At 36.0% G+C, this 21608-nt stretch overlaps 2 protein-coding genes across 4 annotated transcripts in view; one reads left to right on the top strand and one right to left on the bottom strand.

Moving 5' to 3' along the window:
* Positions 1–1560, top strand: part of LOC128019791 (collagen alpha-3(VI) chain) — a 50175-nt gene extending 48615 nt beyond the window's left edge. Inside the window, exons 44-46 of the mRNA XM_052606010.1 lie at positions 241–303; positions 610–798; positions 898–1560. Coding sequence (XP_052461970.1) covers positions 241–303; positions 610–798; positions 898–935 — 290 coding nt within the window. The 3' untranslated portion in view covers positions 936–1560. The remainder of the gene's footprint in view (positions 1–240; positions 304–609; positions 799–897) is intronic.
* Positions 1561–8465: 6905 nt separating this feature from the next.
* LOC128019790 (COP9 signalosome complex subunit 8) lies at positions 8466–18036 on the bottom strand. 3 transcript variants are annotated; one of them, XM_052606007.1, is made up of 7 exons: positions 17868–18035; positions 17449–17519; positions 17324–17372; positions 17106–17238; positions 10564–10671; positions 10331–10393; positions 8466–9564 (listed from the first exon to the last, which is right to left on the bottom strand). In XM_052606007.1, exons 1-7 carry the CDS (start codon positions 17940–17942, stop codon positions 9485–9487), a joined length of 579 nt encoding a protein of 192 aa, XP_052461967.1. In that variant the 5' UTR covers positions 17943–18035; the 3' UTR covers positions 8466–9484. The 3 variants fall into 3 exon arrangements, with proteins under 3 accessions (XP_052461967.1, XP_052461968.1, XP_052461966.1); XM_052606008.1 differs by lacking the exons at positions 8466–9564; positions 10331–10393; positions 10564–10671 and adding an exon at positions 13114–14486 and having other exon boundaries at positions 17868–18036; XM_052606006.1 differs by lacking the exons at positions 8466–9564; positions 10331–10393; positions 10564–10671; ... (1 more) ...; positions 17449–17519; positions 17868–18035 and adding an exon at positions 13114–14518.
* Between the last annotated feature and the right edge of the window lie 3572 nt (positions 18037–21608).

Raw genomic sequence — 21608 nt, 5'->3', positions numbered from 1 at the left:
ATCAGTTATCAATTAGAAGATGAACTGAATCTAAAGCATTTACAGTACACTAAATACAGTGATGTATAGATTCACTTACTAACTATCCTGCACACATATATAACCTTTGTTGTATTATTACAAGCCTAGAGACTTGGCTACTTGTGGCTACTACCAAGCACCCTCAAAAGGAAGTACACTATAATGAAAGATAGGACAATTCTTGAAATAAAATAACATTTTTTTTTCTGACGTCCACAGTGGCTGAACCTAAGGCAAGTGAAGAGCATGTCAAAGCTGTTCTCCCCCCAGCACCAGCTCCAGGTCCGTCACCGGTTACAGTAACCTCTAGAAACCTTTTCTTGAGTGTTTTTCAACAATCATGAAGAGTTTGAAGTCTGTTACAAGACCACTTTAAAAGAAATGCTGAAATGAGTGTAATATATTTTAAATTCAATGTATTGTTACATGGAATCATGCTGAAGATGACATAACATGAAATGCCAGCGTTCAGAGATGATAAACTTCGCTGCAGTATCAGTATCCAATAATCTGAAAAGCTTTTGCAAGTAATTAGATATTCAATTCAAATTCTGTGGTTTTTCTCATCCTCTCTATGCCCTCTAACAGCTGCCCTGCACTCCAGTGTGGATATCTGCAAGCTACCAAAAGAAGAGGGCTCCTGTGCTAAATTTGTGCTTAAATGGCATTATGATCCACTTAGTGGAAGCTGCGCACGCTTCTGGTATGGAGGATGTGGAGGGAACCAGAATCGCTTTGAGACACAAGATGAGTGTGAGAAGGCTTGTGCTAAAGCAGGTGTGTTTAATTATAAAATAGCATGTCAATGAGATTTTAGTGTCAGGATTGATTGATAGAGAAGGCATTACTTTGACATTTTTTTGTTTTTTACTGCAGCTGTTAAACAAGGGATCATCGCTGCGGTTAAATCATAGAACTAATGAAGGCTGTACACAAACGACTGACAGCACTCAGAGGATAGAGCACCTAAAAACAAGAAGCACAGCCAAGATGCCTGCACTGGAGCTTGCCAGAGGATCGATCCAAAGAATACCTTGAAGTAGTATTTTCCAGAATTTTAGTTTCGTGCTGGTGCTACATTCAGTTTGCATCTTTATTTTTTCTTGTGTCTGGGTTTGAATAAAACCCCCTGTAAATGTCCAGGGCAATTGTTTTTAAATGTTGTTTTAATCATGTGTTCATGGAAATATTTTGATCAAAACACAGCAATACATTTTTGTAGTTATGAGACAAATTCATGACAATTTAGTTCCATTTTAGTGAATTTAGCTGAATTACGGCAGTTCCCCCCTCCCCCACACTGACTCTAAAAACCCCAAACAAATGTTTTCTTGATGTTTGATAAAATGACCATCATCCGAAGCCAGTAATTAATTTCTTTAAGTAAAATGCATTTTTGAAACCATTGCTTTACACACGAGTTTTAGTTTCAAAAAGCAAATGGAATGTATTTTTAACTGTATTTTTTTTTCTTTTGTTACTTTGTATTTCACTTGAAAATGGACAGATATAAATAAATGGGTCTTTATATAAAACTTTGATTTTGATTGTGTTGTCTTTTTCCCTTTTTCTTATGCATTAGTTGCATAGCACATTTAAAAGTGATTTTACTCTTGCGATTCATCATTTTCTGATCATTCACTCTGAGAGAAAAAGAAATAAACAGATTCAACCTTTGCATGCTCAAGGGAAAGCATAGTGTTTAAATCAGGACATACTGCATTGACAGCTTATTTTTTAGTTACAATAACAATATTGTGTCTTTCCTTTAACCCTCACACATACACAACTTGACACATGGTTCAGACTTTGATCGAATACGATCAAATGAATCAGCTGGCTGAGAGTGCAGGAACCTGTGTATACTAAAAAAGAGTTAAGCTTCTGATTTCCTCTGCTCCATCAGATCTGTTATTTCCTCTCTCTCCAGTGAACAGTTGCACTTATTTTTTAATAACACTGGAAATTGCCCCAAATCAAGGCTCTTTGGGGAGGACAGGCAGCTTCACCAACAGATGTTTTCTAAATCAAGTTCTATGGCAACTAGAACTAGAGATAACAAACTTTGAAAAACATTTCACTGTGAACTCTATGTGACTCACGTTAGAAAGATTACAAATTCGATTTTCATAGTAGCAATTCCTCATGAAAGTTTCCAAAACCAGCTCCAGTCTTTCACATTCACAAAATACAATTACAAGTTGCTTAAAATGTATAATCTCCATCTACAGCAGAGTCAATAATGCATTTATTATCCATCTTTCCATTCTTAAACTGGACAATATGTCAGTCGACACATCTTATAAACACTTTACAAAGCATTTCTTTCTGATTTGTAATGCACATGTGTTGCATTTTTTTGCTGCCAGTCTGTTTGTAAATCAATCACAGACGCATATACGCATTACCATGTTCAATCCTGAAAAATCTGCACATGGCTGTGTGGGTTTTGCAGCAGTCCCTGCGGCCCCCTTCCCATGCTGAGGTTAACTGTATGAGAAATGCATCAGTGCTCAAGTCATACCAATATGATCCTGATCATTTCAATGCTGTTGTATCTGACCATAAAAAAAAAAAAAAAAATATATATATATTCCTGGCTTTATGCAATGATTCACTGTGACGGCAAGATGATGTTCTCCACATAATCAATGTCTCATGTATGTTTGGTAACACTTTAGATTAGGGAACACATATTTACTATGATCTAAGTGTTTTCCTGTTAACTCCTTATGTGCTGCTTATGAATTGTTAGCCAGGTAGTTATGTGTAGGTTTTGGTTATGGTTAGGTGATTTAGAATATGGTTATTGTTTCTTGTGTACTAGTGAAATAATAAAATGTACTGTTGACAGTGCCAAATCAACAGTGTATTGCATTGATATTTTTTGTAAGATTCTGACACTCTCCTGCATCCTTTTATTATAAGTCTTATGTGATGATGTATCCATTAAATTTTTTTTTAACGAATATAGCATAATTATACAGTGCTTCTGAATCTGTAATCATTCAAATGTGCTTCAAAGATGGTAAATACATTTACATTTCATGCATATAAGAATTTTTATTTTTTTCATCTAGAGAATTTTATTCATTTCTCAACAACTACCTTAAAGCATCAAGTAAAAAAAAGGAGTGGAAAAAAAGAGAAAGATTCATGTGTACACAAAGTGAGGAAAAGAGCTAAAGCAGTGTAAAGCAGATATGACCACAGTCTGAATATCAACTAAACTGGGATTACAAAAGGCCAACACAGTTCAGACGTCTGTGTAAGTAACAGAGCAAGCATATAGTTCGCCTGGTTCTTTTCAGTCTAATTCAGAAGAGAAGCTCAAGCTCCTTTGCTCTTGAGTTTATCCGAGGCTCGTTGTATGACTCATTGTAATGGCATTTTGGCTTTCCACGGGTACAATAAAAACAAAATCCAACCATAATTTTCAAATCATGAAAGGGCTCACCATAAGTCCAATTAATTTATCTGCAAACAGCATCACAAGGGAAAACTGTCTCCATTTGTCTGATCGTGGGAGCCAATCATTTCATGGCACTGACAGCGCATCTGTCTCCAAGGTCATTAGCACCTCAGAGTAACGTGACCCATCTGCAATTTGTTAACGCATTTTTACTTTGTGTTTTGTGTGAGGCAATAACAAATCCCAGTAAGGAAAAAAATCTATGTGGTGTATGTTTATAAGACTCAAGATGTAAAACAATAATTTTGACAATGAATTGTAATCTAATATTTGTAGTTACTAATTTGATACATTGTAGAGAAAAGAAAATTGTATTGGTAATTTGTATTTACCCAAAAGTTCAAAATTCAGTTTGACAATCAACATGAAGGTTAGAGCTAAAAATAAGAAAAAAAATAAGATTACAGTTTTGGCCTTACCTCATTTCCTTTCCCTCTGAACCGCAAAATGTTTTGGGAGGAAACAGTCTATGATCATAATTATGATAAACATATGTTTGAAAGCAGAAATGACGGCCGATTGTTTGTTTGCTTTTTCTCTGAAAGACAAAGTATCTTAATTATAATGTTATAAACATTACTTTGTGAGTGCACAAACACTATGTGTATAGTATAAAGATGTAGCTATATAACTTAATTTTTCTGTTCAGAAGAGAATAAACTGAGCATGTACTGTAGGGTCCTGTGGCATGCTATCAATCTTTGTAAGGACAAAGTTTACTAGTAAGGTTAATTGTTAGGTTATTGTAAAAATTAATATTAATAAATAAATATTTTGCTTTTTTTAAACTGCTGTAAACAGCTGTCCATTTATTTAGTGAACAGCATCAGTATGTCCACCTCGGCATAACCAAAATCTCAACCCACACTCATCTTCAGACTTCTTCTCCCAGAACACTGATTAACCCTCAACCCACAGACATCCCCCTGCTCCAGATGAAAGATGGGAAAGGGCTTTTTTCCACCGATGCTTCTCATCTGCCTCCGTTTTTGGTCTGGAAAACAATTGCAAGTCAGCCAGCATCAATAAGACACCAAATGTTTCCATCCTCTGGTCCAAGACGTCCTCGGACAGGGTAAACAGGCCAGAATGATTTTCTCCATGGATATCTGTATTTTTCACATGCAAGTATGGACCTTTCTGGTTAAACATTTTAAAATATCCACTTCCTTGCGCTACTGATTATTCTAAATGACCCACTCAATTCTCAGTGATTTCAAACTTCAGCTTCTAGGGAGCATTATGTAATTGCTTGGCCTGTACATTCGGTTAACTTGTGAAGGTATGAAGCCAATGGAAAAGCACTCTAAACTTTCTAGAGTTGTGGCAGGTTGAAATAACAAGCAATTTCTCAGTCATTTTTAAAGTGTTGTTGCTGACAAATAAATACAGCTTAATAATAGTGCTGACCGGGACAGTCTGTCCTTGACTTCTTACACCTTTAAACTTTATCTGCTCTTAAAAATGTGCATATTAGGAACTTCATTATGCACATTTGTACTACAGACAGACAGACAATGTTGTAGGCCTAATAAGAAAGTCACAATGAAGCACATAATAATAAAGGACTGGTAAACTTAATTTGTCCTGTTGGGTGGGCTGCAGGTCAACTGTCCAGGTGGCACAGTTGATAATTACACCGTGTCCATGCAAATTGTGAAATAATAATAATAATAATAAAAATTACACAGGTTGTATGAATGATTTGGATCACCCAGACAGCTGAACAACTTCAACAAACAGAGAACGTAGAAGACATGAATCTTGGATGACAGCTAAACCTCTGCACAATGAAAAACAATGACAATAAGTATTTGTAGAAAGAGGATAAATCTTTTTCTTCTTTATGTAAGATCAAAATACTGGAACTAAAATGCACGATGACTTGGAGCCAAACAAAAAGCAGCTGCAGTTTGTTTGACTATCTTAAAAGGATTGTTTTTTAATCCTTGTGAGCTCATCTCACCAGAGAGAAGAAGCTAAATGTTTGCTATATGGACTGCAGTGTGCTTCGTATTTGGACGCCACCTTCATGTGTGGTGCCCTGGTGTTCATGTTGGTCCAACCTCTTCCGTTGTTTACATACAGAGACATAATGACAAAGCAATGCTATCCAGCACTTGACTTTTTATGGACTAACAAAGCATGTGAAATAGCCTACACAACGATCAGCTATAATGATGGAATCCCACATGAGGCAAATTAAAATCACTCTTTAAACTGCTTGAGGTTGTAAGCACTGCACATTCTTGAATCACAATTATCTAGCACCCCAACCCCCCCCAACCATTCATCGGCAACCATAAAATGTAAAATCTTCAACGATTTTATAGAGTTTTGCACCATATATTAGTCAGAACAAACAGCTTCTTCAGAATATTTTGCTACTGTATTTTAAAAAACTACTTCTCCATCTCACACAAGCGCTCACACTGTTTTAATAAATCATAGGTTTTTGACCCATGACTCATCCACCACATGGAAACATTTTCCCTTCACATGTGGCAGGGTATTTGTTTAATAAATTTCAAGAAATCTATTACTCTGTGTTTTGACAATGAACTATTCTTCCTCAACTGTTCATAACACTGATAATTAGGAGAAAAGTTCAGATTTGAAGGATGTCAACACTTTGAGTGCAGAACCCAAATTTTAAACAGATGCAGAATATGCTCAATATTAAAGTTCTGTACAAAGTGACAAAGCCTTTTTACCGTTTTAACACAATTTTTCTGCAACAGCAGAAAATGCTTAAACATAACCTAAAGATTCATTCTTAGAAATTCAAACTTCATGCTGTTGAGAGACAAAAATATGATTCTTCAGAGACTCATATTCAAAAATATGATAGTCTCTTCAGAGAGGAGTGTAGTTAGGTAGAAGCAAGAGAAGAATTTGAAATCTGATAACCTTTAAAGCACGTCACATCTGTGGCATGTAGCATGATGGGATAGAGACATAACCCTTAACCCTTGGAAAAAGGCGAACTCATTAGGTATGGCCAAAAGCATTTTATGAACATCTGTCTAAGAAGAGGTAAGATCTAGCTTTTGTAAACCTACAGCATGGGTGCTTGTTTTATTTGAAAGCAAAGAAAAACACTATCCTAACAACGCTGATTTATCATTTGTCAAGAAGAATACAATAGCAAGCAAAAAACATTCACTTTTAAAGTTTAGGAGTGGACCTCAGTTTCATTTGGCTTAGCAAATGGCTGAGCAGTTTCAGACACACACATACACCCCAGCTGCTCCAGTAAAGCCTGTGTCTGTGACCTTTGACTGTTCTCGATGTCAAAGACCTCAGTTCAGCTGGTCTGCATTTATTCCTTTGAAGTTTTTCATTTGTATTTTTTTTTTTTTGGACTTGATCAAACAGCTAAAATAAAAATATAAAATTGAAGGAAATCCGGCTGGTCAAGCGATAATTAAAACAAGGTTTGCAGGTTTTAGCTTAATGCAATAACCTCTCAGGAGTACAAAGTTTAAAAATACAAAGGAAGTCCTGTCAGTCTTAGTCACACTAAAGCACAAGGGAAATTCATGTCCAACCAAATGAGGCATCTGTCAACATTCCAACAACTTTTTTTTTTATTATTGTTTCAAGCACGAAAAACTGAAATCCAATTGTAATTGTAAGGATTTTTAACATTATTAATCTGCTGTAAAACTATGGAATTAGATTTGCTTCAATAAAAATTAACGAAACTTTATAAAAATTGAACACAACTTTTTCAGAAACTAAATATGCGTGCCACTGAGTGGCGTCTGTACTTCACGGTTAGAGAGCACCTGTCCATCAAAAGCTCACTATCCAATCAGAGTAGATCACTGTTAAGCCCGCCCCCACGAGAGGTTTGTGTCAAAACACCAAACAAGAAACTGTAAAGCGTAAAATCTGTGGCAATGCATTCAGAATCCTCGATTAGCGAAAACGAATCTTTGAAAAACATTAACAAAGAATTAAGCATATTTGAAGAGCCTGTTAAATTTGTGCGACTGAGTAAATTTTTTTCATTTTCATTGTTTTTCTTCTTTTGTAATGGCATATTTTTGATAGTTTCTGAAAAAGTTGCATTCAGTTTTATAAAGTTTCCTTCATTTTTATTGAACCAAATGTAATTCCATATAAAACTGCGCATGCAGACCAAAAGGTATAGACGTAGAGACTTGAAACTTGGCTGGATGGTAGAACTCAATTTAGCGAAATGTTGGCAAAGACACCAAACGGCCAATAGGGGATGCTACAGCACTAATAACAAGTATTTTGCAAATTTTTGGCCACAACTCCTGAACCAATCTATCATTGTGTATAGTGTATATCATTGGAATCCTCAGCTCAAGAAAAACTAATTAATTTGTTACTTTTGCAAACTAGTCCTAGGCTTTTCACTCAGTCAGAACCAAACTAGAGCAGAAAAGTTCTGTGGACTCTAAATAGCCAAAGTCATCAAAACTAAGTTGAAGTTCCATTGTCGGTCGTAACTGGACACAAAAACATTTAAAGTGGGTTGGGGCCACTTTTACTAAAATGGCTGTAACTTTTGAATGGAATGAGATATTCTCAACAAACTCAGAACACTTGAATCTTGGTGGCTCTATAACAGGAAAAAAAACAGGAAAATGGATGCAACTGTGCAAATGTTAGGCTGATTGTCTTGAAATTTGGCATACTGTGTCTTTATCAAAGGTCCTACTGATATCTACGTATGAGTGTGTTGGCGTATCTTGAAAAAATATGGCCGCCATTGGCCAATCAATTTTAAGAGCCCTTTAAAAAGGTTAACATGAGTTAATTGGAATGAAACTGTGTGTCTGTTTGACTCATGGCCCTAAAAGGTCTCAGAGAAATTTTAAATAGATTGGCAACCAGTTGGCGCTATCCTTCTTTACACTTCTTATATAATGCAATCTTTACATTTTAGATCCCCTTGGGCCAGATACTAATCCTCAGGTCAATCAGAAACCTAAACACAAATCCAAAATTTTAATATCTGCTAAATCAAAGAACGGAGAGGACCAGGCAGGTGCAACCTCAAAATGTAAAATGAGCAAATGCAATATGGAAGATGAAATTTAAAGACAAAAATAAACTAAAATGAGGTTAATATTCTCACAGTCCCGTAAGTACCCATTGTTTCAGCTCATATGTATCACACTTTTATTCTCAAGCTGAAAGGATGTGACAGTAGCCAACAGCTGGAACGCTTCCTCTTCTTTTTCAAAACCACTGTCTGAGAGACCAAGAAGACAGTGCAAAACATCTGAATAACAGATAGACAGAGAGGCACGGTCAACAAAACACTTCTCAGAGAGTGGAAAATATCTTAAATACAGCTGTGCGCCTCCCACAATAAGCTGCTTTAACTTTTATGTGTTTGCACTGTTAAACAATACCTTTGCTAGCAGTAACAAGGTTGTTTGAAACTTTTTGGTGGTTAAAAAAAAATTCACTGCAATAACGTAAGATAATTTTCTTTACATAGTACATAATTGAATGCATAGTCTCAACAATGAGACCAGTGTTAAATATCGTAAGAAGAAGCCATTTGATTAAATGTGCCAAAATATATAAAATGACAAAAATGTAATTACACATCTGGACGAATGTGGAGATTGATTCTGATGAGCGATTTTGTTACAAACAGTTGTAAATGGAAGTTTTAACTATCATGGACCATCATCGTTGTTGGTATGAATTTACTTAAGGATAAAATTTTTACCTGTAACATCAAAACAGCCTGAACAATGTGCATACAGTGTATTTATATAATAATCCAAAGTAGGTGCAAAAGTTGCACAATTAAAACAATTTGGAAACTGTCCTACATCACTGTGGTTGACAAGTTCAAGAAGCAAAACAGAAAAAAAGAAATATGGTGGCTCCATCACTGAAGCAGGACAGATGAGAGTGTGTGTGAAGGGTCCTGGACACCAGAGTTTTCCTCCATAAAACTGAGTAGCTGAGAGGTGGAAAAGGATGGAGAGCTTATCAGTTCTCAAGAAAAGCCACGTAGTCGGTAAGTCTGGCCAGCTGTTGTTCGTTTGGAACTAGAGAGACCGGGGGCGGATCTGGTGAGAGGGGAAGGAAGGCAGAAGAGAAACATGAGAGAAGAGGGGATTCCTTCAAGTCCTCTACGATCTGCTCTATAACACACTGACATACGAATGTAAACAAAAGTTGTGCATAGAACAAGCAAAGGAATATGTGTGCAAGACAGTCTGTTACAGATGCAACACATTCTGCAAGTAGGAAAAATGTCATGGCAACTGTGTTGAACTAATAAACATCAGCTTCTTTTAGTGAAAGCTGCAGGTCATCAGTACTGGGAATCATTTTACATTGTTATTTAAATGCATTACAGACATCTGCACAGTCTCACGGAGCCCATGCATAAACCCAGATGCTGCTTGTTCCTGTTCCTTCGGAATAAATGTGTCTCGTAAAAATAGTTCTCAAGGGTTACAGACAAACACATAAAACGCCATGTGCACTAAAACGCACAACAGCACAATTCAGAACCAAGAACACAAGGTGAACAAGAACTAATTCTTGTAGTTTATGAAATGAAGGAATATTTAAGAAACGCTGAGAGCCAATCAGGAACAAACATGATCAGGATAAAAATGGAGTTGGAGTGAAGTCATCAATTCATGTGCTTGTTGTGAAAAAAAAAACTAAAAAAACTTCCAGACCATTAACTCATTTAAACAAGCTCTTTGTACAGAGGAGAGGCCCTAAATTAAATCTTATCAATGCATGAGTCATAGAGCCAAGGGGAAAAAAACAAAAAACATCTGTCCTTATTGGTAATAGGAAGTGAAACAGTGCCCCCACCTGGTTTCTGTGGCATGATCATCCTGGTGTTTGGATCTGCCTGCCACCCATGACTTACTACGCCTTTAAGGAAAGAGAAACAGACATTTACATAAAGACAATAGAGGGTTGTTCAGATTTATCTTTAAAGCAATACAAGTGGCTTTAGCAGAATATTAAGAAATCTGTACATATTATATTAATTATTTAATCGCTAACCCAAAAAATCTCACATATTTTGCAGCACTATGTACCTTTGACTGCCTCTTCTACAGAGTATCCCACAAAGGCAGCAAAGTCCTCTGCACTGATAGAGGTGTAAGCTTGTGCTACAAGCCCATATGCCCTCCTACGCGTCGACTCTGCAAGAAACACAAAGCACAAGAGAAAAAAACTAAAAGATTTTTTAAAAGGTGGCAATTTCCCAACACACCTGCAAGCTCTTCCGTTTCAGACTGTATTCTGAAAACTTTGTACCATGCTTGCACACACTCAAGCAAGGACAAGAAAAAAAATACTGGTGACATTAAAAGTGGTATCACAAACCTTTAGAAAGTGCACTTAAAAGGCAGCAACTTCCACATTATCAATATCTGGTTGCTGATCACCACTTACAAAATCATTATAGTAACACCTGTATAAAATCTAGTGATCATCATCTCTTAGGCTATAGCATATACAGTAATAATGTGACTGTATTAATTGTTTTTCTGACCATAACAACCAGACAAAAAGTTAAACATGTGAGTGGATACCGTTTTGCAACTAATTTATTTGCTTCACTATGATTTATTCACTAACGTAAAAGGATGACACAAAAGTAGCCCAATTGGTTTTACATTGATTTGTATGAAAATACTCTAACCTTCAAGGACGACTTGTGGATTGATGTGAATGCCAGGAAGTAGGATAATGCTCAGAATGCTTGTGGATTAAACATCTCTGATGGCATTCATTGGCATGAATTTTATCAGGTTGCAAGAAAAGGTAGGATATGGATTTAATTGTAAACTGTTACTACTGATTTTATGTGAGATCATGCTACACTGTCACAGCATTCGAGTACACACTCGTGCAACTAGAAGTGAACAGCCCCAGACTGACACGCTGCTGCTGGATGTATATTCTGCATTATAAAAAGAAAAAAAAATAAGATTTAAAATTACTTATTAATGCCAAGTTATCTAGTCTTTGCTTGTTCACAGTATTGTGTTATATGGAGCCGTTTGGTAGATAGTGATCTACCTCATTCATTTGTCTAAGTGCTTCAGTGACAGATGTATAAAAGTATACAAGTTACATCGTAATTTAAATGCAGCAGACTTTAATGGACAATAAAACAAACACAGAGTGCCGTAACTCAATTTGAGTGCTCCAAAACAAAGTAAAAAAAAAAAAAAAAAAAAACAGTAACTGGTGTCATACGTGCCTTAGTATCTCCTGGGCTTTTTGAAGTTACTGTTAAGATAGCCCATTTTTTTCTTGGGAAAAAAAAAAAAAAAATTACCTCAAGACACTTGAGACACCCCAAAAATAAAAAAGAACTTATTTTGACCAAAAATGAAGTAACAGCTGTATGCTCTTTGCACAGCAGTGTACAACAGTCATAAAACTTTATACTGACAGCAATTCACACCCATTTGAAAGAGGCAACATGTAAAAGCAAGTTTACAGTTACCAAATGCTCTATTCACAGGTGAAGAAAATGCAGATTTACACTAATGTTCCGAAGTTTGGGATCTGTAAGGTTTTTTTACACAAATAATAATAGGAAATGTTTCTTAAGCACCAAATTAATATTTAAAAATTTCTGAAGGATCATGTGACACTGAAGACTGCAGTAATGACTGCTGAAAATTTGGCTTTGCCATCACAGGAATAATTTATATTTCAATATAAAAATAGATAATTCATTTTAAATCGTAATAATGGTTCCCAATGTTACCACATCAAAAAAATCTATTAAATGCAGCCTTGGATTCTTTCAATGCATTTGTTTTTACTTCTGATTAAACTGAAGCTGACTTCTACTACTTCAAGAAACTTGGAGGACCTTACAGGAAATATGTGGAAAAAACAGAGATAAAATTTGGTTTTGGAAAATTACATAAACTCTATTATAGCAAACAAAGATTCCCAAACCCTTTTCAGTCCTTGAACTAAATAAATAGCAACTGTCTTAGCAACAGTGTTTCCTAACAGCTACTTATATGCAACACCAGGGAGGTCAGCAGTGACTACTGGACCACCATTTGGAGATTACACACCGACAGAAACATGCTATACGAGGATGCCCTCTACAGAAAGAAGTTCAGATTCACTCAATGTGTGAAATATGTCTGGTCTTAGCACCTCGCCAGGAATAAGTTACACTTGGAGTATTTAAAGTGATTTTATTTGCATGTTTCTTGTTCATTTTCAGGGCTTGTCAACACATGCTAGCCAAACAGACTCCCAGTTCCTGATTTTTTCTCTTGCCTTGACCCGCAATCATGAATAGCAAGAGGTGCTGAGCAAGGCAGTGCTGGGAAGGTGAAAGCACTGTCCATCTGTCCTATTCTGGTATTCTACCCCCAAGGTCCCCCAGTCATATCTCATCCTCTTACCTTTTAAAAATAGCATGTGCCTTTAAACAGAGTAGAAAGTTGAGGGCAAAGAGTGCACAGAGTTTACTTGTAAAAGGTTACCTAATTTAGTAATTCCGAAATACTCCGTTTAAAATGATCCTTGCTTATGTAATTCGATTTGTACTGTACATCTGATGAAATAACATACATTTTAAAATAAATAAACTCAAATCTCAATACATTTGAATATTTTATTTAATATCAAAGCATTAAGTTCATATCGGAGTAAACTGAACATACCACATATTGTAAAATGATACAATGATCTATTCCTGGAGTAAAACATGTAAAGGTAGGAAGATAACTACTAGAGTGACAACAGAAACTACATTATAAAAAGTATAAAAATGGCATTAGTTTTAATGCTGACACTGCTTAGCAGTGATATACAAACATTAAACCCTCTTCCCTCTCATAGACACGGTCCTTGTTTGATCTTCTTGTCCTTTATCCCATCCCATTTTCCCTCGAAGACACTTCAGTGCAACCCATTCACTCCTCTTCCTGATCTTCAGCATCTTCAAATTCCTCATTATTGTCTCCTCCAAAGTCCATCTTGGACAACAAAGTCTCCACTTGTTCTGTATCCAGAGTGAAATGGTCCATTCTTTCAAAGCCTGGCTCAGGCCTTTCTTCAGCCAGTGCACTCTTCGTCATGTCCTTTGTCTGGGAGATCAGGTTCTTGGAGGCCAGCAGGAACTCTGCAGCACCGCTTTGCTCCAGCGCCTGCACTGCCGTGTCTGTTAACTCTGTGGCTGCCTGAAGACGATCCCCATAACGCCTGGCCAGACTCCTGAGGGCAGATATCTTCTCATCCTGTTCCTTGCTTATACGTTCCAAGAGGGCACTCTTACGCTCTTCTAAGGCTGCATACAGAGAATCGAAGCATTCACCAAGCCTTTGCTTGGCACGTTGAGCATTGCCCTGAACAGCTGTGCAGGCCTCCTCCATCTGGTTAAGCAACGCTTGAAGGCGACCATTCACTGCTACAAGAGCATCGATGGCATTACTCAGCTCTCCTTTTTGAGCTTGATAGACACTAGCAAGTGGTGACACCTCACAGTCTTTATGTTGGCCAAACACCTTACACATGGAACAAGTGGGAGTTTGGTGAGTCACGCAGTAGATGTTGATCTTCTCATCCTCATGCTCTTGGCACATTGGCTCCCTGGAGCTTTTGGGTTTTATTGGCGTTTCTGTGGTGCTGCCTCCACCTCCACCTCCACCTTCCTGCTGCTGTTTGTATATGTCAATTATGTTCTCAACTAGAAGATTTCTCTGAAGTCCATGCACGCCATGACGATCAAGAACCACTTCAAAGCGGCAGGTAGGGCACCGGAATACACCACCAGAGAAACGATAAGGGTTTCGAGAGTCATAAAGATCACTAGCACAGCCTCGACACAGGTTATGCTGACAGGGCAGAATCGCCACTGGTTTGGTGAACATGTCCAGACAAATTGGGCAACTTAGCTGTTTCTCAAGGCTCTCCATGGACCCGGGAGACCCCACCAAAGAGGATGTTCGCTGAATGTCCATGTCAATGGTCACTTTGTAGCCTTTTGCTGTATAAATTCGATGGCTGTCTCCCAAAAAGAAAAAAAAAAAACGATAAAAATAAGCTGTGGCACAGCAGTAAATGATTCTTTGTAGTTGTCAGATCTGTTCTGAGGCAAAGTGGCCCTGGTCTTTATACTACCCTCAGCCAGTGGGTGTCAGCTCATTCCTGCAACCAATCAGAGCCCACAATCCTATCCATTTGGTTTCAAGATCCATTTTTTGGAGAAGCAAAATCCCACCCCTTTGAACCCATGTGTTGTGACACGATGATACCATAACACCCCTACCCATTCCTGTACAGTGAGATTTCAATGTTGAAATATTTTTGGGGAGACAAACAAGTTTCAACAAAACAAACCCCGTCTGTTACAAAACACCCTCTGAATTTCAATTGCTCATTTATGTACTGTACATATCAATTACAATATTTTTCACAAGAAGAAAACACTAAATTACACACTAAGAAATAAGAATTATATTTTGATTTGCCACGTTAAATAAATGTCCAGATACTGAAAAAAATATATATAAGTACCTCTCCACCATTCTTTTTATTTTCCTAGTACTCTGAGGATAGTATTTTTTAAGTTATATTTAATTTTGAAATACGACCCACAATCATTTAAAATGTGTGATTTTTCCAAAATATTTTCTTGTTCAAATGTTTGTTGTTGTTTTTTTTTTTTTTGGGGGGGGGGGGGTTGTTTTTGTTTTTTTAAACTGCTGATGTCTTAAAACACAGTACATAGGGACCCCATGAACACATGGGATATTTTTAACCTATCCTTGGCCTGGGTGGGTCATGTGCTGGCCCGTAGGGATCAAATGAAGGCTTTTAGCATGATCCCTGAAGATACTATATTAAATATCAACAAGATTGCAAAATAGCTTTTGCAACCTTTTCACAATCTTACTTTCCAACATGAAAATGATACAACAAAATGTAGCACTTTAATGATAAAGTAACTGCAGACTTTAATTGTCTCTGCAAACAGTCATCCTTCAAAGTATTCACACTTGGCCTATGAATACGCAAGTTAATGCCTGAGCTAAGTTTAGTCATAAACCACTTGAAATGGGATCTTGCAACAAGGTACATGCCATTTACCAGCACAAATTTCTTAAATTATTATTTTTGAATTCTTTTTTTTTTCTTGCACATCCATCCACATTCAAGAGTTACTAAACATTTTATGCTTGTCAAAAGGAAAGATAAATCACACAAAGTATACTTCTCAAATCTAACTAAATCTGACAGTAATTCACTTGAAGTGGAGGATGTTTGACAAGAGTGAATTGTGTCAAGAAATATAAAACCTATATTTTCTTTCTCTCTCTCACAAAAACATTCACATTTCCAATCAATGTATTTTATGCATGTAGTCAATTATAAAAACAAAAAACACTGGGATGATAGCGAATGGAACATTATATCCGGTTACACTGTCTGATTCTGTCTAGGAATACGTTTAGCAATGCTAAGCATACAATTAGATCTCTCCTTTAACCCAGTACAGACGTTTGTTGGAAACAGAGCTGAAGAAGAGATTGTTCTTTCTTTTCCTTTTTTTTTTTCTTAAAGAACTTTTTTTTAAATTAACAATTTGATGCAAATGACCCTTATTTGTTTAATATTTTTTATTCCAGTTGATGCCATTGTTATTTTCTAATCCCATTTATTCAAGTTTATTTGTATAGCGCTTTTTACAATACAAATCGTTACAAAGCAACTTTTTAATTTATTAATCAATAAATATCTTAAATTCTTAGAAAATTATAATTTCCTATCATTGAGGTTTACATATTACTAAATAAAATCAGTTGCCAGAATAAGAGCTATATTTACACAGAAAAAGATCAACCTCGGTGTAAAGTTCAACAACATTTAAAGAGGAACACTGTATAAAATTAGAAACTATCATGCTGAGAATATAAAAGGTAACTTTACTTTTGTAATTTACAATTTAATGATGCACTGAGAACACAATATGGACAGAAACATTAATTTCAAGATTATTTAGATCATTGGTGGTTCTCAACCAAGGGGCCACAGAGTGACACAAAGCATTTATATTTAATTATTATATTTAAAATAATATAAATACAATTTGAATTAAAATGCTAAAACAACTGTAAATAAATATGTATACTAATATATATATATATATATATATATATATATATATATATATATATATATATTAGTAGTAGTTATTGTTTTTCTTGTATAACATTTAATTATATAAAGATTTTGGAGGTAAAAAAAATGAATTGTGGTTAATTAATTCATATCAACAGTCCCAGTTTCTGTTCATAATAAAAATAATAATAATAAAAAAAGTTGTGATTCGTGAAAACAAGCAGCTCTACAATAATTATGACTAAATAAAAACTTAAAATTAATGCCTTTAGTCCACTTTTCCAAGCATCGTTACCCTACCATCTCTTAAATGCCAGTTCACAACGAGGATGTGTTCAATTAAACAGATAAGAAGGACCCCAGAGCAGACGAAAATTGCAGGGCCATTCTATCCCACTTCATTATAGATCTCATTTCAGGAATACAACATCAAATACAGCATAAACCCCAAACCGCATGATCTCAGTACCTCTTAAAGCTTCCATCACAGGGAGAATGCTTTCAGACCACTGGTGAGCAGCAATAGTAGCGTAGATCCCTGGAAAGTCTCGCTGCCAGATACGCTGTCCTACGGCCCATATAGCGGCCAGCTCTGGGTTTGCCTGTAATTAAAAAAAAAAACATATTAGACACCTGCAATTTATTTTACTTTATGTTAGACTATTTGAAAGCAAACATAAAACTCACTGTTTTGATTGCATGTGGTATCCGTTTCCAAAGGTATCTGGCATTATTCCTGCATAAAGCAAATGACTGTTATGGCAGAATCAACTGATAATAAACATATGAATTTACATTATACATATACTCACATGTCATTGTGCAGGAGATATAGAACTAGTAACTGGGAATACACTTGAGGCGTAGCAATACCACCAGGAGCCTAGGGTACAAGGTAACATCTTTTAAAACTGATTGAAATGGCGAATATTAAAGAGAGGAATATAACAATTTACATTAAAAACAGTAAGACAAGCACGCCTGTTATACACTAACAAATAAACGTCCACAAGGAACATTATTACTAATGTTACACTCAAAACGTCATATACATTAACACACAAGTTACATTCCGCTATAACATCAATAAATTAATATTTATTTTATCTTATATTGATGTCTAGAGTTGTCTTTACAGGTTGTTCAGCTGACAGCCAAGATACTGTAGCAGTTTAGCAGATAACATACATCCGCGGAATAAAGGCATTAATAAATAAATGCCTGTTTTTACCTCCAACTCTTGAGTTTCAAACTGCAACAGCAGCTTTTCATCATCAAGTTCAGACATCATGACAGCCACGGGCATGTTTTACAGGAGCCTCATATGCTAACGGCTAAGAGAAACAACAACCCCGCTGCTGCTCTGCCTCTGCGATTACACACTGACACCTGCTGGACTGGAGGACAAACCACCACACCAAACGCTCCGAGGCCTATTATCTTTTATTTTGGATACTATAGCTGGAAAACAAAACTGTGGGGAGGTTTGGAGACTACTTCGAATCCTATTTAGCACGTATATTGACGCAGGTTACAGAGTTGCTCTTTCAGAAACCCATTTCAGCATTTTGTTAAAGCAGTAGATTGGAGGCTTCCAGGAGCTCACAGAACTGCTCTTCTCAGAACAGCATAGCCAGCTGATCACAGTAGGCATGCCTTACAGATTCTCTCACTGTCTAAAAACCACCTCTCATAACACCACCGTTATTTGTGTCCTAAATCAGATCCTTGTAGTGACATCTATGCTTGCAGATGGAGAAGTTATAATTTGTGCTCATTTGTATGTTTAAAATTACATGTCAACAAATCAAATTAGTTCACGTTTCTTTGCTTTTAACTGCTCCACTGTAGTATACGTTTAATACGTGTAATTTAGTATAGGCCTAGTCTGCTTGCGCCAGTCTTATAAACATTTAGATCAACTTACAGTCGGATCTTTCTATATTTAGACTACTGAGAACAGCAACAGATGCGCCACATATTAAACTTATTAGTCTCAGGCTTTATTTGAAAGGGGAAAACCCTATTGAGTGTTATGAAACATAATGTCAGACGACACACTGTTGAATCATAATTTGTTGAGGCTCTTAAAGAAGCATAGAATACGGGGGACTCTATATGTGTGCAGACACTTCTCACAGAGGCAAGCAAAGAAAATCCAGATATCATCATAGAGTTGTCAAATGATGATTGGATGAAAAACCCTGATGTCAAGTTCCCCCCATTATAGGCTATAATGTGAAGGACTATAATGCGATATGAGCTCACTCATGTACTCAAGTGCCAAACCATTTAGTGCTTTATAAGCAATTAGCAAGATTTTAAAAAACGAGTTAGAATAATCTAACCTTGAGGTCATGAATGCATGAATTAATGCTTCTGCATTTGACATTGAGAGCATAGGTTGTAATTTAAATATATTTAAATATATATATATATATATATATATATATATATATATATATATATATTTAAGATGGAAAAAATGCGGTTTCACAAATGCTAAAAACATGTCCTTCAAAGGAAAGATTACTATCAAATAGCACACCTAGGTTCCTAACTGATGACGAATAATTGACACAGCATCCATCAAGTGTTAGACAGTGTTCTAGTTTATTACATGGAAGGTTTTTGGTCCAAAAATTAACACCCTTTTTTTTCAGAATTTAGCTATAGGAAATTACTAGCCATCCAGTTTTGCATGTCAGCTATGCATTCTGCATTCAGTTTTGTGAATTGGTATGAAAGCTGAATATAATCAGCATAACAGTGAAAGTTAACATAACATCATGTTTCCTGATATCTCCCAAGGGTAATATGTAAATCATGAAAATCAGCAGTCCTAGTACTAAGCCCTGTTGTACTCCGCAGAACCTGATTTTACCAAGTGAGACATGTTCCTGGAACAACATCTTTGTTGACCCTGGAACAACATTCCGATTAACCATTCAGATTTGAAGAACAAGTTTATAGATTTTGTGAAGTTTACGCTTACAATCACTGTTAGGTGCTTGTACATCAGTGTCATTCATCTATCTTTTCCTCTGATTTTAAGGATCACTCATGGTTAAGGTTAGGTTTAAGGGTAGGGATATGGTCAAGACTACATTTTTTGAGTAAAATGTTGTTCCAGGGTCAACAAAATATGTTGACCTAGGAACACATGTAACTCAGCAAAATCAGGACGTACGTTGTACTCCATACTGTACTTGTGATCAGTATGATACCTTGCTACCTCTGCTATGATTTGATGGCGGTCAGATTTAACCCTAGGCAATTCCATTGTAGTCTACTCAAAATTTTGTAGTCTACTCAAAAGTAAGTTGTGGTCTATAGTGTTAAACGCAGTGCTAAGATCTAGTAGCACTAATAGATAAATATCAGATGATGAGAGCAGGTAATTTTAACTCTGATGAAAGTAGTCTCAGTACTATGATAAGGCCTAAATCCTGACTGGAAATCCTCACAGATACAATTTTTCTCTAAGAAGGAACATATCTAAGATGATACTGCCTTTTCTAGTATTTTGACAGGAAAGAGAGATTTGAGATTGATCTGTTATTAGCTTATTCTCTAGGGTAATGAGAGACTTAATAACAGTCAGTTTGAAGGATTTTAGGACATTCTGTATCATAATTAAATTGATGAATTAATAATATTTATAAGAGGATCTATGTCTTCTGGAAACAACTCTTTTAGTAGCTTAGACGGAATAGAGTCTAGCATACATGTTGTTCGTTTTGATGAATTGATACAGTTTATATGATATATATATATTGAGTTTATACAATTATTCCTCTCCAATAGCAGAGAATGAGTCGAATTGTTCCTCAGTGAATCTATAGTGCAATGCCTGATGCAATGCTGTAGCTAACAGCTGTATTATCTCTAATAGTATCAATATTGGAAGTAAAGAAGTCCATAAAGTCATTACTCCTGTGCGGTTGGGAAATGTTTGTACATGTTGATGCTTTATTTTTCATTAATTTAGCCACTGTTTTGAATAAATGCTAGGGCTATGTTTGCTTTCCTCTAAAAGAGACAAAATGTAAGCAAATCTTTTTCCCCATGCGATATAAAATATCTCAAGTTTTGTTTTCTTCCATCTGTACTACATTTTCCGGGCTGCTCTCTCTTGAAAGTGTGAGTGTGCTCATTATATCATGTTGTCAGACTGTCAACATCAAGTTATTTTGATGTTGTAAAAGTTATCTTCAACAAAAACGAAAACTGAAAAGCTAAAGTTCAGCTAAATGCTTTATTGTCGCTCCCACATTCTAAAATATAAAGCAAAATTAAAATGTAAAATTAAGAATATATTGAATAAAAATAAAAGTGTATGACTCTGTACATTATTAATAATTATACTTAATTGGTTTTGTAAATAGTATGTAAAGTGTGGTAAAGTATGTAAATAATAGGTCATCCTTAAAAAGCAACATTCAGGGGCCAGTTGCAATTTTTTTTTTTTTTTATTCAGTTACATAAAAATTGTCTAATTTAAAAAAAAATAATTTGCGACCAAAAACTATTACTGTCTTTATGCAAACGGCCCCGGTTTGTAACAAAGGTCCTTAAACCCTAGTCCCTAATCCATCTCTCCAGTGGTACTGAGTATGAAAAAACTTTAAAGACCCCCTCTGATGCACTTAAAAGCCTGAACTGTCTGAAATGTACTGTGCATCCTCGACACAGCTTGCACGTGAGGCATCGTCTTCTTGCTTGCCTTACGGCAGATCGCAGAATTATAAGTGCATTACCGCCACCTATCGCTCAAATTGACCATTGACACTCCTAATTGAGATTGAGAGCAGGGTTATATATTTTTTTGTATTTTTTATCCGTGATTCCCATCCACTTGCATTATATGACTAACAGACTGCGACGGTTTGAGTTAAATATCTCAGTTTGTGTTCTGCTGAAGAAACAAAGTCACCTACATCTTGGATGCCCTGGGGGTAAGCAGATAAAC

This window comes from Carassius gibelio, chromosome A9, assembly GCF_023724105.1.
Source record: "Carassius gibelio isolate Cgi1373 ecotype wild population from Czech Republic chromosome A9, carGib1.2-hapl.c, whole genome shotgun sequence".
NCBI classification, from domain to species: Eukaryota; Metazoa; Chordata; class Actinopteri; order Cypriniformes; family Cyprinidae; genus Carassius; species Carassius gibelio.
This window is presented reverse-complemented; position numbering and strand designations above follow the sequence as displayed.

Excerpts from the sequence above, each read along its gene's own strand:
- LOC128019790 (XM_052606008.1), bottom strand. The coding sequence starts at position 17,942 with ATGCCCGTGGCTGTCATGATGTCTGAACTTGATGATGAAAAGCTGCTG. Across the intron at positions 17,520-17,867 it reads TTGAAACTCAAGAGTTGGAG|GCTCCTGGTGGTATTGCTAC; the intron begins GTAAAAACAGGC and ends CTTGTACCCTAG. Across the intron at positions 17,239-17,323 it reads TACCACATGCAATCAAAACA|GCAAACCCAGAGCTGGCCGC; the intron begins GTGAGTTTTATG and ends TTTTAATTACAG.